Source organism: Rousettus aegyptiacus, unplaced genomic scaffold, assembly GCF_014176215.1.
Source record: "Rousettus aegyptiacus isolate mRouAeg1 unplaced genomic scaffold, mRouAeg1.p scaffold_m13_p_18, whole genome shotgun sequence".
Lineage (NCBI taxonomy): Eukaryota > Metazoa > Chordata > Mammalia > Chiroptera > Pteropodidae > Rousettus > Rousettus aegyptiacus.
In genome coordinates, this window is record NW_023416293.1 from 1,601,220 (window position 1) to 1,618,149 (window position 16,930).

At 38.9% G+C, this 16,930-nt stretch overlaps 1 protein-coding gene across 1 annotated transcript in view; it reads left to right on the forward strand.

The window, feature by feature from the left end:
• Positions 1–16,930, forward strand: part of CATSPERE (catsper channel auxiliary subunit epsilon) — a 77,519-nt gene that overhangs the window by 35,445 nt on the left and 25,144 nt on the right. Inside the window, exons 11-14 of the mRNA XM_016151264.2 lie at positions 1,955–2,397; positions 5,883–5,941; positions 11,729–11,804; positions 15,505–15,557. Coding sequence (XP_016006750.2) covers positions 1,955–2,397; positions 5,883–5,941; positions 11,729–11,804; positions 15,505–15,557 — 631 coding nt within the window. The remainder of the gene's footprint in view (positions 1–1,954; positions 2,398–5,882; positions 5,942–11,728; positions 11,805–15,504; positions 15,558–16,930) is intronic.

The window sequence follows — 16,930 nt, forward strand, 5'->3', positions numbered from 1 at the left end:
GTCTGTTGGCCATCTGTATGTCCTCTTTGGAACAATTTCTATTCATGGCCTTTGACCATTTTTTTTTTTTTTGTATATTGAGCTATATGACTTCTTTATCTTTTTTAGACATTAATCCCTTATCAGAGATATCATTTGACTTTCATCTTAACTTCATATTTAATCCAAAGTTCATTTAATAACGTTTTTGATGAATAGTATGAGTGGCAAAAGAGAGAGTGACAGAAAGCATACGAAAGGGACACGAACTCCAGATTCAAGAGATTGGAACAATTGGCATGAATTAAATGACTTCTAAACTAAAACTAGGAGGAGAGAACATGCTAGAAAAAAGTTAGATCGCTAGTCGGGATTGCGGGATGAGGAAGCAAAGAACTAGGAAGTGGGAGGCAACATGGCCAGTTTGTGAAACTGAAATTAGTTCAGTACGACCAGCCAGCAGAGCGTGCGGCAAAAAGTAGCAAGAAACATGACTGGCTAACAAAATAGGGACCGTCGCATGAAATGACTTAGACATTATATAAAATCCAAAAACGACATATTTTTGATGAGGTTTTATGTTTTATATATTATCATACTACGTATCCCACACTTTTTTGTTTGACGAAGACCTATTTTATCACATTGTCCCTCCACATTTTTCTCTCCTTACACCTCGTGAGGTTTCTAGAAACGCACATGGCGCAACAGGCTAAGAATTTGGTAAGCTCGGATGAATTTATTGCCGAAAGCAAACAAAACAAAATTAAACATATAAAGAAATCTAAGTTATGAAAAAAATTACCTAGTCACTAAAAAAATCACATCGATAAAGATATTTGCACACCAATGTTCATAGCAGCATCATTCACAGTGGCCAGGATGTGGAAGGAACCAAAGTGTCCTACGATAGTTGATTGGCTAAAGAAGATGTGGTACATGTATGCAATGGACTATTACTCAGCTGTAAGAAGAGAGGAAATACTGCCATTTGCGACAAACATGTATGGACCTCGAGATAATCATGCTAAGCAAAATAATCCAGACAGAAAAAATTGAAAAATCACATGATATCACTTATATGTGGGATAGAAACCTAAAAGCAACAAAGGAACAGGACAGACAAACAGAGACTCATGGACATGGACAATAGACTAGTGGTTACCGCAGGGTAAGGGATGGGGAAGGGGGGAGGTAGATGGGGTAAAGGGGGTCAAATATAGGGGGAGAGGGGGAGGCTGAAGTGCATAAAGGGGATCAAATATATGGTAGCTGAAGGAAAGCGGACTTTGGGTGGTGAACACACAATAGGATATACAGGTGTTAAATTATAACGTATACCTGAAAATTATAGAACCGTATTAACCAATGTTACCCCAATAAACTCAATTTAAAATTGAAAAAAATAAATTACCTAGTCCCTCCATGGCCCAAATCACGTCAGCGGCACACTCTGTCCCTCGCACAGCGGCAGGACGTGGAGGGTCACCGACATGAACGCACCGGCGTTTGGTTTCCAGTGCGCGTTGTCTCAGCGTTAAGGGCACTTCCCCTTGTGGTGTTACTAAAACACTCCAAAAAAAAAAAAAATACTCCAAGCTTGAATTAGAGTATTAAATAATAATAATAAGCATGACAGGAATGGCATTGTTAGGAAGCACTGTGTTATGGACTAAATTATACACCCCCGAAAGGCACGTTAAAGACCTAACTCCCACTGTGACTGTATTCGGGGACAGTCTTTAGAGAGGTAATTAAGTGATATAGCGAATGCAAGGAAAAGCGCTGCTCTACGGTGAAGAGAAGTCATCCAGCATCGTGTAAAGTTGCAGATTTGTGCCCACTCGCTCTAATTTTCGCCAAGTACATAAATACTCAGTTATTACAAAAGTAGTTATTTTGATGAAAAGTGCACTCAAATAAAATGGCATGGATTTATAGTTTGAGTAACACAAATTTTTCTCTTTTTTTCCAGATTATTATGGAAATATCATAGTAAAAATGGAAAATAATATAATGTTTTTTTTCAAGATATATACTACGGATGCAGTAAAGCTACATTTATGGACAAATAATCAAACAAAATCATTATTTTTCTTGAATGCATCTGGTAAAATATATCTCATATATGTTTTTGATGATGGCACAATATACCCACAGGACTATCCCGTAAGACTGGAAACGCAAAGTATAGCTTCTAAAACAAAAGAAAAATGCCCCTTTATTATATTTCATCATAATATTATGTATATTTCTTACGTTTTGGACAAGGGACATTACCTGTCATTCTGGGCTCAAATAGTCTATCCAGAAAATGCTGGTCTATATATTACTGTGGAATCATATGGCCCAGATATACTAAAAAAGGAGTCTCAGGTTCTCTATGAAATTGCCTCAGGATATTGCACTAAAACCATAGTAAGTTAATATTTTTAAATTTTTTCATTTTAACAAATGTAAAAGTCTGATATTAACATTTTTAAAAAATGATTTCCCTTCTAGGTTTAGCTTGGAAATACACATGAGAAATATACATGTTTTTAATAAATAATAAGATGATAAGCCACGATTTTCGCTTTCGATATCCAAGGCCTCTTTGCCACCTAAAATACATTCCCGTAAAACCATTTGACTGTCAATGGTATTGTTTGCTTCCTTTTATTTTTATTTTTTTAGTGCCTGTCTTTTCTGTAGAGTTCTACCTGCTACGTAGGGTAGTATAAAACCGCCACAAAACCTAATGATTTCAAACAACAGCCAATTCTGTGTCAACAATTTGGGTCGTGAGTATCTGGGCTTTTCAGCTGGTTTAATCTGGGTTTATTCGTGGACTGTCGTCGTCATCCGGTGGCTTGTCTGGGGCAGGGTGATCTAAGATGGCCTCGTGTACATGTCAAGTGGTTAGTACAAAGGCCTCAGCTGGAGCTATTGTCTCTGCGCCATGTGGCTTCTGTCCTCCAAACTACCTACACCTGGCTTCTCTGCCTGACAATCTCGGGCTGTGCCCCCACACCTTGAAAGCAGAAGCCACAAAGCCTCTTGAGACCTGGGTTTGACCTCATTCTATTCATCAACAAGGCCAGCCCAGATTAACAGGATGGGGAATTAGACTCCGCCTCTTAATGGAAAAAACAGCAAATGTATATTGTTAACCAGCGGTCCCCAAACTTTTTGGCACCAGGGACCAGTGCTCCCATGAGAATCTAATGCCTGATAATCTGAGGCGGAGCTGAGGTGGTGATGCTAGCGATGGGGAGCGACCGCAAATACAGGTGAAGCTTCGTTCGCTGGCCCACTGCTCACCTCCTGCTGTGTGGCCTGGTTCCTAACAGGCCATGCACGGGTACCAGTATCAGTCCACAGCCCAGGGGTTGGGGACCCTTGCTCTAAAGGGACATGCCTATAGGAGTGGGAGGAATTATTGCAGCTGTCTTTGCAAACATTCTACCACAATAAGTGTAAGCGTACAGGGTATATATATTGTTTTATATGCTACTTTTCCAATTAATATTGTAGCATAAACATTTTACATGTTACTACAATGTCTTCCCAAATAGTCTCCACTTCTGTTACCAAACTCAAGGGGTTCTCCGCTTGGGATGTTCTATTCAGGACCAAGATGTGGTTGTCTTTAGGCAGTTTTCTTCACTTGAAGCAAGACATTCAAAGCTCGGTCTCACTAAAGGGAGGCGTAGCCATTGCTTAAATGCATTATTTCACTAGCGAATTATACATCAATTTCTTCTTTGCAATTGGCTACACTTATCTGGTTGGGTTCCTGTCAAGCTCACCCTATTTACAGCTGTATCTGCCAAATCCTGTGCTAAATTGTAACATTTAGCAAGAATGGCATTTAGGAGGAACCACCCAGCCCTTGGACCCTTGTGCTCTCTAACACCTCCTCTTCTAGACCCAGCTCCCTTAAATGATACACTATAACAGAAGTGTTCAGTTAATACCAAAGTCAGTTAAAGCAGAGAATCATAATTAAATGAAACTGACAGATGTGGAAGATTTTATTTAAATAAATGAACATACATTTATTAGTCAATCTTTTACTATAGGATCACAGATTTTCCTTTGAAATAAGTCCACTTATTGGAGCTCCTCACCTCCTTCTGGCATAACTTTATTCATAAGGCGTCATCTCTGAGTTCCCAGTTCTGTCTCCTTAAAGTAGAGTGAAAAAAACCTAAAGACATTTAAAACAGATAGCATTCTAGATTTTTGTAATTTTTTTCAGTCTTTGACTGTTATCTTTCTCATGTCTAATTCGGTAATTTCTTCAGTGACTTGCTTATCAAAACTTTCCAAAGCAATCAACTTCATTCTCAGGGGAAGATTAACTCTACTCTCTTTTTACACTCATATTTCATCAGTATTTAATTTAATTCCACAATTACAGTAATAATGCAATCTGACATAAACAGGCTTGGAAACAAAGCTGATTTAGATTTTCAAATAGTAACACAGATAGATCTTCAGACATAGCGTTGAATGAAAAATAGTGTTGAGTGAGTAAGAAGCCGAAATATACTATCCTTATTTGATATATGATCTTAGGTATGTTTGTATCCTTGTAAAATGAATAATACTTGTTTGATGTATTTTATGGGTGCATATTATGGGGGAAGGGGTTGGGAGAAGAAGATATGGGGAAAATCAAAATACAGTAGATAAAACGAGATGAGATTGTGTTTCAAGAAACAAGGAGTACATTTAATTCACTTTTCTGAAGCTGAGGAATCCCCTCTTTTCAGAACAAAAACAGAGAAGATTTACACATTTCTTCAGCCCAGGGAAATTTTCTTTGATATCCCCAATATCTGCATATACTCTTAGAGGTTTTCTTTCCAAGAATTGGATGTATAATGCATGCTTGCCCATTTGAAATTCGGCCCTTCAAAATATTGGTTACCAACAAAAATATACACATGACTAAGAGCAATGGAACATCAAAATTTGTATTTTAATAAAAATCTGGCTTCGTCACTTACAAGCTGATGACACTGAGCAAGTTTTTAAATCTCTCTGTACCTTAGTTCTCTCGCCTAAGTAATGAGAATAATTATTATTGCTATATTTACTTCATAAGATTATTATCAGAATTAAATGAATTAATATGTAGACAGGATTTAGAAGAGTACCTGGCACACAGTAGGCACTATATGTATGTGTTACTACCATAACTAATACGTGTATGTGTGTGTTTATGATATACATATGACAAAGAACTACCATAAAGTAATTCAGGAACATGGAGATTATAATTATCATACTTTAAAAATGTGGGGCTTATCATTTTCTGCTTCTAATATCACATATGTTTTTTAAATGGCTTCATCCTCAAAAGATAGCAACCTCGTGAAATGCTGAAAATTGAAACGAAACATGCCCCAGATAGAATAAAATAGCAAGAACATACGCGAAAGGCAAATGGAGATTGTAAAAAATTACTCAAAAACAATAAAGGAAAGTTTCAGGCAAATAATTCCTCAGAGTCTTAAAAATTACAAACAGCATGATATCTCTAATCATTTAAAACCTTCACAGAAGAAATATAAAGGTCCAGAGGCAAAGTTTGATTTGCTACACTCAGGATATAAATGAAAAATTAAAATAAGAACATCGCGATTAAAATAAGAACATCGCAATGACAAAAGTCAAATGAGGAGGAAGAGAGAGGCAATAAAAATAAAGGACTAATATAATATAAAATTAAAAGGAAAATGTAACAAAGTAAACATAATATGTACTAGTTGGGGTTTCTGAGATAAAGAAGAAAATTGAAAATATGCTAAATATATTATTTTCCTTATGTAAAGAAAGATTTATATCTGTCTTGAAAGTATTCCCATTCCCTGCTTTTCTGCTTTACATGAACTTTTTTATCTCTTTTTCAGACAGTAACATTTTATCAGACGGTAGATTATGAGGCAGTGAAAGATTACTTCACGTTGCAGTAAGTATGACTTTTTTTTTTTTAATGCCTAAAAGCACCTGGTATTCCAGACTAGTCTCCCCTCCAAGTACTAACCAGGTCCGACCCTGCTTAGCTTCCGAGATCAGACAAGATCAGGCACGTTCAGGGTAGCATGGCTGAAGACAAGTATGACTTTTAAAAGAACCTCTTCATGTTAAATATGCTATTCAAGTTATTGCTTTGCAGGTATTCTATTATTTAAATATATTTTTAAATATCCAGATTTCAAATAGCTTGAAATGTCTGGATTGATGTTAAATTAGAATTCTGTATAAAAATGTGAAATACTCCTTGTGATTAAATGGAAACATGATCTATCTGAAGGTCCTCGCTCCTTCAAATCAAAAAAAAAAGAAAAAAAAGGCTCAGATGACATTATACTATATCTAGAGAACTCAAAGTTTCAATGAAAAAGCTAGAACCAATAAATGGATTCAGGAAAGTAGCAGGATACAAAATTAATATTTGAAAATTAGTTGCATTTTTATGCACCAATAATGAACTGTCATACAAAGAACTCATACAACTCGACAATAAAAAAAAATCCAATTAAAAATGGGCAGAACACCTGAACAGACACTTCTGCCAAAAAGACATTTAAATGGCCGGCAAACGTATGAAAAGGTGCTCAATTTCACTAACTATTAGAGAAATGCAAATTAAGACCACGATGAGATACCAACCTACACCTGTTAGAATGGCTATCAACAGGACAAGAAATAACAGGTATTGGAGAGGCTGTAGGGCAAAAGGAACTTGCATACACTGCTCGTGGGAATGTACACTGGTACAGACAGTAGAGAAAACAGTATGGAGGTTCCTTAAAAACTAGAAATTGAATTATTATATGATCCAGCAATCCCTCTTCTGAATATTAACCCAAAAAACCTAAAAACATTTATCCACAAAGATATATCCACCCCTTTGTTCATAGCAGCATTATTTACAGTGGCCAGGACGAAGAAGCGACCAAAGTGTCCTACGGTAATGGTTGGATAAAGAAGAGGTCGTATATATATATATATATATATGATGGAGTATTATTCAGCCGTAAGAAAAAAATGAAGTATGATCATTTGCGACAACATGGATGGATCTTGAGATAATCATGCTAAGCAAAATAAGTCAGACAGAAAAAGTTTAAAGCTTTTGATTTCACTCATATGTGGGATATAAAACTGAAAGTAACAAACAAACATGACAAACAGACTCATGGACACAGACAGTGGATTAGTGGTTACCAGAGGGAAGGTGGGAAGGGGACATAGTAGGGGTAAAGGGGTTAAATATTTGGTAACGAAAGGAAATCTAACTTTGGGTAGTGAACACACAACGTAACATATATCCAACTTACTTTTGAATGGTACACTTGAAACTTATTTGATTTTGTTAAGCAATGTCACCCCAATAATTTTTAAGAAAGAAAGAGAGGAAGGAAGGAAGGAAGGAAGGAAGGAAGGAAGGAAGGAAGGAAAGAAGGAAGGAAGAAAGAAAGAAAAGAAAGAGAGGGAAGGAAGGAAGGAAGGAAGGAAGGAAGGAAGAGAAAGAAAGAACAGAAAGAAAGAATAAATAATGGTAAAAAAAGAAAAAATATATATAATGACCTATCAGAAAGAAAAATTAAGAAAACAATCTTGCATCAAAAATAATACCTAGGAATAAATTAACCAAAGAGGTAGACCTGCACTTGGAAAATTATAAGTCACTAAAGAAAGAAATTGAATAAGATACAGATAAATGAAAGCATATACTATGCTCATGGATAGGAAGAATTAATATCATAAAAATGTCCATACCACCCAAAGCAATCTATAGGTTCAGTGCAATCCCTATCAAATACCAATGATATTTTTCACAGAACTAAAATTTATATGGAACCACAAAATGCCAGTCACAACAATCTTGAGAAAGAACAAAGTTGGAGGTATCACAATACCTGATATCAAACCATACTACAAGCCTATAATAGAACAGCATGGAACTGGTATAAAAATAGACACATAGATCAATGGAACAGAAGAGACAGCCCAGAAATAAACCCATGCCTACATAGTCAGTTAATTCATGAGCAAGGAGGCAAGGATATACAGTGGGGTAAAAACAGTCTCTTCAATAAATGGGAGGTGAGAAAACTGGACAGATACATGTAAAATAATGAAACTGGACCATCTTCTTACACCTTATACAAGAATGAACTCAAAATGGATTAAAGACTTAAGTATAAGTCCCCAAACCACAAAACTCCTAGAAGAAAACATAGGCAATAAATTCTCTGACATTGTTCTTAGTAATAGTTTTCTGCTATATCTCCTCAGGCGAGGTAAACAAAAGAAAAAATAAACAAATAGGACTGCATCAAACTAAAAAGTTTTTGCACAGCAAAGGAAACCATCAACAAAACGAAAAGACAACCTATTGAATGGGAGAAGATATTCACCAATGATACATCAATAAAGGGTTAAAATCCAAAATTTATATAGAATTCACACGACTCAACGTGAAAATATCAAACAGCCTAATTAAAAAATGGGCGGAGGATCTGAACAGACATTTCTCCAAAGAGGAAATACAGATGGCCGATAGACATATAAAGCTGCCAAAGTCGCTAATCAGCAGAGAAATGCAAATTAAAACCACAGCGTAATATCATCTTACACCTATCAGAATGACCACCATCAATAAATCAACAAACAAGTGTTGGCGAGCACGTGGAGAAAAGGGAACTCTTGCACCCTGTTGCTGAGATTGTAAATTAGTGCAGCCACTATGGAAAACAGTATGGAGATTCCTTAAAAAATTAAAAAGAACTAGCTTATAACCCAAGCAATTCCACTTCTAGGTCTTTTTCCAAAGAAATCGAAAACATTAATTCAAAAAGATATATCCACCACTATGTTCATTGCAGCATTATTTACAATAGCCAAGATATGGAAGCAGCCTAAGTGCCCATCAATTGACAACTGGGTAAAAAGAAAGTGGTACATATATACAATGTAATATTGCTCAGCCATGAAATAAAATGAAATCTTAATCATTTACAACAACACGGACAGACCTGGAAGGCATTACGCTAAATTAAATAAGTCAACCAGAATAAGACAAAGACCACGTGACCTCGCTTACATGTGGAATCTAAAGAACAAAATAAACCAGCAACAGAAACAGACTCATAGATACAGAGAACAAACTGATGATTGCCAAATGGGAGCGGGGTAAAGGGATTAAGGAGCAATTGGTAATTACTAAATAGTCCGGGGGATGTAAAGCGCAGCATGGAGAATATAGTCGATAATACTGTAGTGACTAGGTTTGGTGCCAGGTGGGTACTAGACTAATCGGGGGTTGGGGGGAATCACTTTATAAATTACGTAAATTTCTAGCCACTGCGCCGTACACCTGAAACTAATAAAAAGAATATCGAATGTCAATTGTCATTGAAAATGATAGATAAAGAAAAAGCTATGAGGGCATTAATCTGACCTTTTTGGGAAATTTTCTCAGAGTTAGGACTCCATTAAACTTGTCGAGAAAAATCAAGACTAGTTTCAGAATTCAAATATGTTATCCGACAAAGGATAGAATTGGGAAAAGTAAATTTGAAGTTAATGTTTATATTCAAAGACTTCTATAATGTTAAAGAGGTCTCGAAAGATCATAGTCTGAGATCATCTGATACAGGAGGGAACTGAGCCCACAGAAATTAAACATATTCTCCAAGCTCATGGGGCCGGTTAGTGGCAGACTGATGAGAAGGACTTCGGGCCCTGGTCCTAGACCAGTACACCAGGTTTACGTCACTCGCTATGATACTTTAATCAAAGAGATCCCTTTAAAAAAGATTTTACCACAGTATTAGAAAATCTTAATACATCGATTATCCTGATAATAAATTTGAAAGGCATAAGAACTTGGTGTTTATTCTAAAAGAATGTTTCCAAAACAAAACGTAAGAAAAATATTACCCCAACAGTGTCTGAATAAAGTTAATCATGAACCTCCTCAAAAAAGAAAAAAACAAAACAGAGCTATTTCTTAATTCAATAGTTTTCAAGCATGTTTTATAATTTAGTCCCATCCCAAAGTCTTTAGATACTTTCCTTAAGCAAAAGCTAGAACTCTAATATCCCAGAAAGTGCTTAACTTATGAATAGAATCAGAAAAAAAAAAAAAAAACCAACAATATTTGACTCTTGGAATAAGGTAGCAATTAAGCACTTAATTTCTGGAGGAAGACAACCAACCTGGAATTGTGTCTTAAGGCATTTACGTGGTTTATCACTATGTCCTGACTCAACATGTTTTGGAAAAATAGCATTGTTTTTCTAGGAAAAAGTCCATTGCTACTCCAAGTGAGTTGAGTACCCCATTCTATGCCAAGAACTTTCTGGTTTTCAAAATAGGTAGTGAACAAGAAGGATAAAGTAATACTGTCATGAAATATCTCTAGTGAAAACCAGCAAGTATTCAAATGAATAAACAATATAATGCCAAATAGTTATAAATGCTATTAAGAAAATAAGACAGAATGAAGTGGTAGAGAGTGACCAGGAAGGGTGAGGATTAAATACTACTTTAGACACAAAGTCAAGAGAGGCTCAGTTCATCTCTTCCCCACTCACAGACTCTTCTCCTGATTCTTCTCATGGCGTAGGTTCCTTTGGGTATTTTGATTTTGTGGATATTTTCTCAGAATTGTGTTGCTTTAGAATACACATCAAATTGTCCAGGATACTTTATGTCGGTCTTAGACTTGAGAAAATATACCAAAAGGTTTGAAATTAGCGATGGTAGGGGGGGAAATCTGTAAGAAAAATTGTATAGAAAATTGAAAATGCACTATTTACTTTAGTGTCCTTTAAAAATCTATAGGGTATTACCGAATTTATCAAATCAAAGTTTACATCGAATTGGAAAAAGCCATAATTGGCGTAGTTATAAGATGCTTTCTGATTTCGAAGTTGTTAAATGAGCAAAAATGTATGTTAGGAATGATGATTTAAAAATATGAAAATATGCTATTTGTATCCTCACTTACTTGTTACATTTTATATTTAATATGTTTACTAAATAAATATTAGTATATGACGAATATTAGAAGAAAAAAGATGTTCGTTTGTGGTTAGTTCGTGTCTGTTTTTCCCCAGTTTTTTTCCAAAAGTAAAAAATGTATCAGGGGAGGGATGTGGATAAAACCGTCAGAATTTCTTCTTTTGTGATTTTTGAGTTCTCCCATTTTCCATGAGCACAAAGTGATTTACGTGCACTTCGTAAGCTAAAAAGGCATTGTGTCTGAACTTCCTTTCAATTCCAGTCAGATCATATGATCCAGCATTATATGGTTCAGAAAACTGATTTTATTACTTAATCTGTATTGTTCCAAAGGCATTATCGATAGGAAGGAGCAGGACAAAGAACTGCTGGATAAGACGTCGGCAGCAGGGGCCCTTGCAGGGACTGGGGGGTCTGATGAAACGGGGGGCGGGGGGTGTTGAAATGCTGACGGATGCTCATTTCTATCTCCCATTGACCCCATGCTGGCCAAAATCTGGAGCACTGTGGGGTGGGAATGACCACAACACACAGCTGCCTTAGCAGAAGCAGCGAGCGGTCACCTCTACCCTTCTCCATGCCTCCCGAATTCCCCTTGGTGGTGGTGGTGGCAATCACGTCAGGGACATGGGACATTTCATCCGCTCTACAGAAAGGCAGAGTCACGCCTACATCCCTTCTGAGTCTGTGATCACTTGTCTGTGTTTTTCCTCCTAGAAACAAGAACACGGGTCTTCTGGTTGTTCGGGTTAGACCTAGTGAATATACAAAAATGTGTCCAGCAGCCCAAAAGGTAAGTGACATGAGGAGATTAAACAACACCTATTTCAATAATGAATACGTACAAATTTCCAGTTATAAAAACAGTCACGGGGTTGTAAAGTCCAGCATCAATAATATTGTTATAACCATGTGTGGTACCGAGTGGGTATTAGACTTATTGGAGGGCTTACTTTGTAAGTAATATAAATGTCTAACCACTATGTTGTTCACCTGAAACTAATCTCATATTGTATATCAACTGTAGTTGAAAAATAAATTCAAAAAATAATGCACATGTATGAAACTAAGTAATGCATACTACATCCATATAATACTACCCACCTAATACTTAGGAACGTTTTGTAATGTTTCACTGTTGAGATGGCATATTTTACTTCGGAAACAGAAAATCAGATGTCTGCCCTCCACGATTACCATCTAAAATGAGATATAGAAACATATACCAAAAAATATATAAAATTATTTGGTTCTATAGGTAAATAAAGCTGTCTAAAGGAAAACTAAAATTAATGGAAACAACTAAAATTGGGTATAATTGGTCAAAGAAGACTGCCGTAATGTCCACATTTATCTTGTATTTATTTATTCCAAAATTTAACCATTTCTTCCTTCAAAAAAGCTAATTGCCTGCCTGCTGTGTTTCTGAGTTTCGGTCTGTGTGCCAAGTAATGGGAGTGAGAGAGATAAAAAGACAGTACGTTCCCTAGGAATCAACATCGGCCGGCGTAAGGGACTGTGGGACGCAGCCGTCACGTAGGCCAGACGAATGAGTGAGTGACTTCGACTGGAACGGGAAAGGTAGAGAGGAGGAGAGCCGCAAAGCGACTGTGGACGATCAGGTGGAAGTCGAGCAGGAGGACGTGGGTGGAGCTCCGGAGAGAGGGGTGCGTGACAGCTGCGAGGTGCTCGCGTCATGAAACCAAACGCCCCCACCTCCTCCGAGTGTCTGTCCCGCACTCAGAGGGACACCTCCTCTCTTTATTCCTGCTCGGCCTAATGATCAATAAACATATATTGAGCACCTCCTGTGTGCCAAGAATAACACAATAAGGGATACACCTACGTGAACAATTCAAAGTTGAATGAGATGCAGTCCCTGCCCCTCAGGGCCCCAGCACGAGGAACATACCAGGTTATATACCAGGGCTCGGGGCCATGAACTTTGAAGGAGCCCTGAGCAGAGGCAGACGGGATCCATCCTTGAACGCTGCTGACACTCACTGCCTCCCCAGGGTGCGTCCCGTGGGCGCATACCAACCACTCCCGTCTGCCTACCTTGCCCCCTACCCAGCTGAATCTGCAGAAGTGGGAAACAGCCACCCCGGAGTTCCTGCCCCCCCCCCACCTACGTCTGTATCATCTACCTGATGGCTCCACCCTATCCCATAGAAGACGTCTTCCTGAAGCACCTTGGTTCCCTCCATCCTTCTCCTTGTCTAATCAATAGATTTGTTGGGGATCCATATTCACCAGGCGTTACAAAAGCAGGTTAATCTAACCTGAGTTCAGATCCAAGCTCTGCTGGCTTGGACAAGCTACTCAATGCTGGGTCTCAGCTGCCACATCTAACATCTATCTCACAGTATTTATCTACTGCGTTGAGAGTATTAAATGAGATAATTTATGTCAAGTGCCCAGAAAAGTGCCTCTCACAGAGTAATTATCCAACATTACTGGTTTCTTTCTCTTCTTTCCTCCTTGGTACACCCAGAGACATGGACAGTTCAAATCTAGCCACCCTCCGTGTCCCAAATAATTGATATTGACCCGCCCACTGAAGTAGAATGGAGGCATATGCAATAGTCCTTTGAGCAACAGGAAAATGCAGCCTTATGGAGGGGGAGCTTCTTGCTAGTCAAGAAAATCATGACCTGGACACCACCACAAGGACCTTCCTTTGTGCTCTTATACCTATCAGCAAGGAAGTCATCAGCGCCTCTGATAAATACTACAGAGACACAGGATGCCGCTCTGCATTTGCGTGAAACCATGGCCCACAGAAATCTCTTCTAGTTGCATAAAGTTAGGCCCTTAGTAACCTTCTGGACCAAATGGACCACGGACTGAGCCATTTGAACAGGAGCCTGATGTCGCCATGACTTCATCTTCACAGCCTGCAGCAGAGCAGCAGGTAGAACCGGCAGCAGCCACGGGGCTGCATCTCAGTTTTGTAACCAAGATCCAGAATGCAGGGAGGCGACCCAAGGAAGCCAGTCCCCAGAGGGCCTTCGTACTTCTATTCGAGATTGATTTCCTCGAGAAGAGGTGATTATGCTCCATCTAATACATCATCTACCAACACTTCCGTGTTGAGGGCTTTTAGAATTTCTGTCTCAGTCCAGTTGTTCTATCCAATTAGAGGGGATATGCTGTGTCTAATTGAGAGCTAAGGCAAAAGCCATCCTGCTCTGTCTCTGCACTTAAGAGAATAATAATAAGTAAACACACACACACACACACACACACACACAAAACACACTCACTGTTTGCACTCGGGCTGTCAGAATTTCTCTAATTAGGTATCCAGTCCTGAGAAAAATGTGTCAGCCCTACAGCAGCAGGTACCCAAGCCAGGCTGAGTCATGCTTCCCACACTCCGCACCCACGTTCCTGTTCATGATTCACCTGCAGGTCAACTCATATTATTAATCCTAGTCATGGTTGTTGATTCCGAGGCTAGGGGGGATTTTTGTCAACTAGGCCCCGCAGAAGAAGGATGTGACAAATAAGATGAACCGATGGTGGGTCCCGACCACAAACGGTTTCAGGACCTCAGTCATTCGTGTATGTCATGTGGATAACTTAGTTAATGAGGACGGCCAGGCCCACGTATCTGAATGCGTGTTATGCGAACACAAAACTTTAATGCTGACGGACAGTAAGGATGTGGGTAGTACTGTTGAAAGAGCAAATCAGGTGAGATCGGATGACTCAGCAGATAAAATCCATGTGGAGCATGACTTTCAAATGAAGCCTGAAAGGTCTTGGTTCAGCGGGACAAGTCTTCTAACCCATCCACGTCGAACAGACATCATTCTCTATCCCCACTCATCTAATTCCCAAGCCCTTCTATAGGGTACGGAGTATTAGGGGTTTTCAGATTTGCCTAGTGGAAATATGCAACATACAAGCCATGTTTGACACAGAAGGCAAGGGTCTAGATTCCACTTCGAAAGCCTGGGGTGGGCGAGGCGGGGTGCAGGCAGGGTAGACAGCAGTGAGTAAGGTGTCCTGGAGCCAGGTAGAAATAGAAGCAGTCATCCCAATCAAGGGAGAATCTGGACTCCGGTTAAAAAGAAATCAAACGAATAACTAGATGTATTACAGAAACCCGCCAGCTGAGTCAGGTGCAGGCTGGAAGGACGGAGGGGACAGAAGTGGACAGATGATGGTAGAGGTTCTCACGGAGGATGAGAGTGGCCCAGCCCCCTGAGATGTGGACGTGAGAAATCAGAGAACCAACCTCTGGACCTCGTGCACGGTAAAGGCAAAACGAAGCAAAGAAAGGGAAAACGGCGATCAAAGAAGGAAGAAAACAGCACAAAGCCGTCAATATAATAAGAGCTTTCATGTAAAAGGTTATCATTTCAAATCTGAAAGGCGCAGGGCCCAGCTCTACATGCACATGTAATTGCTTTTTAACTACAGAAATATTTTAGATCATATGAATCAGAACCACTGAACCGACCCCCTACATTCCTTCATTTTAGGTGTTCCAAGTAGCTGTCGGCTGTGATTTCAGTAAATTCATTGCCGTTAAAGGGTAAGTACGTTTGCATTTGACCTGTCGTATTCTTTATGTTTTAAAGCAAATGGTGAACTAAGTGGTAATTAGTAGTGATAACACTAGCTTAATAAATGACATGTTCAGAGTGAAATCCAAAATCGAACTGACATTGGTGTCCAAAAATTGTACCCCAAACCAAATTTTTTACTTTTTTGCCAAGTCAAATATTATATATGAATCATACTAAAAGGGAAAAAGAATTAACCTCTTTCTCTGTTATTAGTGTTTTTCTTCACCTTCCCTTTTCATGAGTCAGTTTCCATCTTCTGCTCTTGCCTGTCTCAGCTCTTCAGCCCAACTCATTCCCAGAGAAACGAGAGGGAGAACCCCTTTTTCTATTTACCATCCTACCGGAAACAGTTATAATTTCATTTCTATTAGAGAATTGCTTACATCCACATCAGAGAAACCTCAGTTTCTGCACCATTTCTGATGGGAAATTTTCTTACAGCAAACCTAGCAGAACCACCCGTGTTTTTTTCCAGAAGGTTCCCAAGGTCTGACTTTCGTTGCTCTTACCGTGATTTGCAATGATGCGCCCTGGATTTTTATGTCGCCAGCTTGCCACAGCTCTCTTGCTTCTACATGGGAGAGAATCGGGGTCGGCGAACACAAATCTGTTTAACTGAGGTTAAACGTATAATGGGGACAGCAATGTGTGGCGATTCCTTCCCCGCGGTGTGGAGTGGGGAACGCTGACTCTTATCTGAGCCTATTTATGAAATGACTTGCTCGCATCCAAAACGAATGTCTGCTCATTCAATAGTCTTTTGAGGACTAAATTGTAATAATCAGTTGTTGGGCTGTTACTTAAGAATTCCCATCTCATTCAGCAAGGAAGATGCACTTTCTGTAATTCCTTTTCCAGGAAACATAAAAACTAACTGATTTATGGGGCCTATTGCATCCTGTTCCTGGGATGGTCTACTTCCACACTCCTGAGAGTGTGCTCTATGGCCAGTGTTGGCATCACGTGGGGGAAGTATTACAAAGGCACAATCTCAGGTCTCATTCCCACCTGCTGAGTCGGAATCTACATTAACAAAAATTTTAGGAGATTGGTAGGAATACTAAAATGTGAGAGTAACTGCTCCAAGCAACATGTTGCCAAACTCAGTAACCAATACCACTGAGTGTGAGTAGCCTTCTCCGGTGAGCTGCAAAGCAGTCTGAATCACTCTGTTTCTGGAAGGGTCTAGATGGCAATTGTCAAGCTTGTTTACTCATCAGAATCGCTTGGCAAGCAAGTTCAAAACACACAGATGTTAGCACCTTACTCCAGCGCCCCTTGGTCAGAGACGCTCTGCTCAGAAACCCTAAAAACAACCCTAATTTCTTAGGTGCAGGTT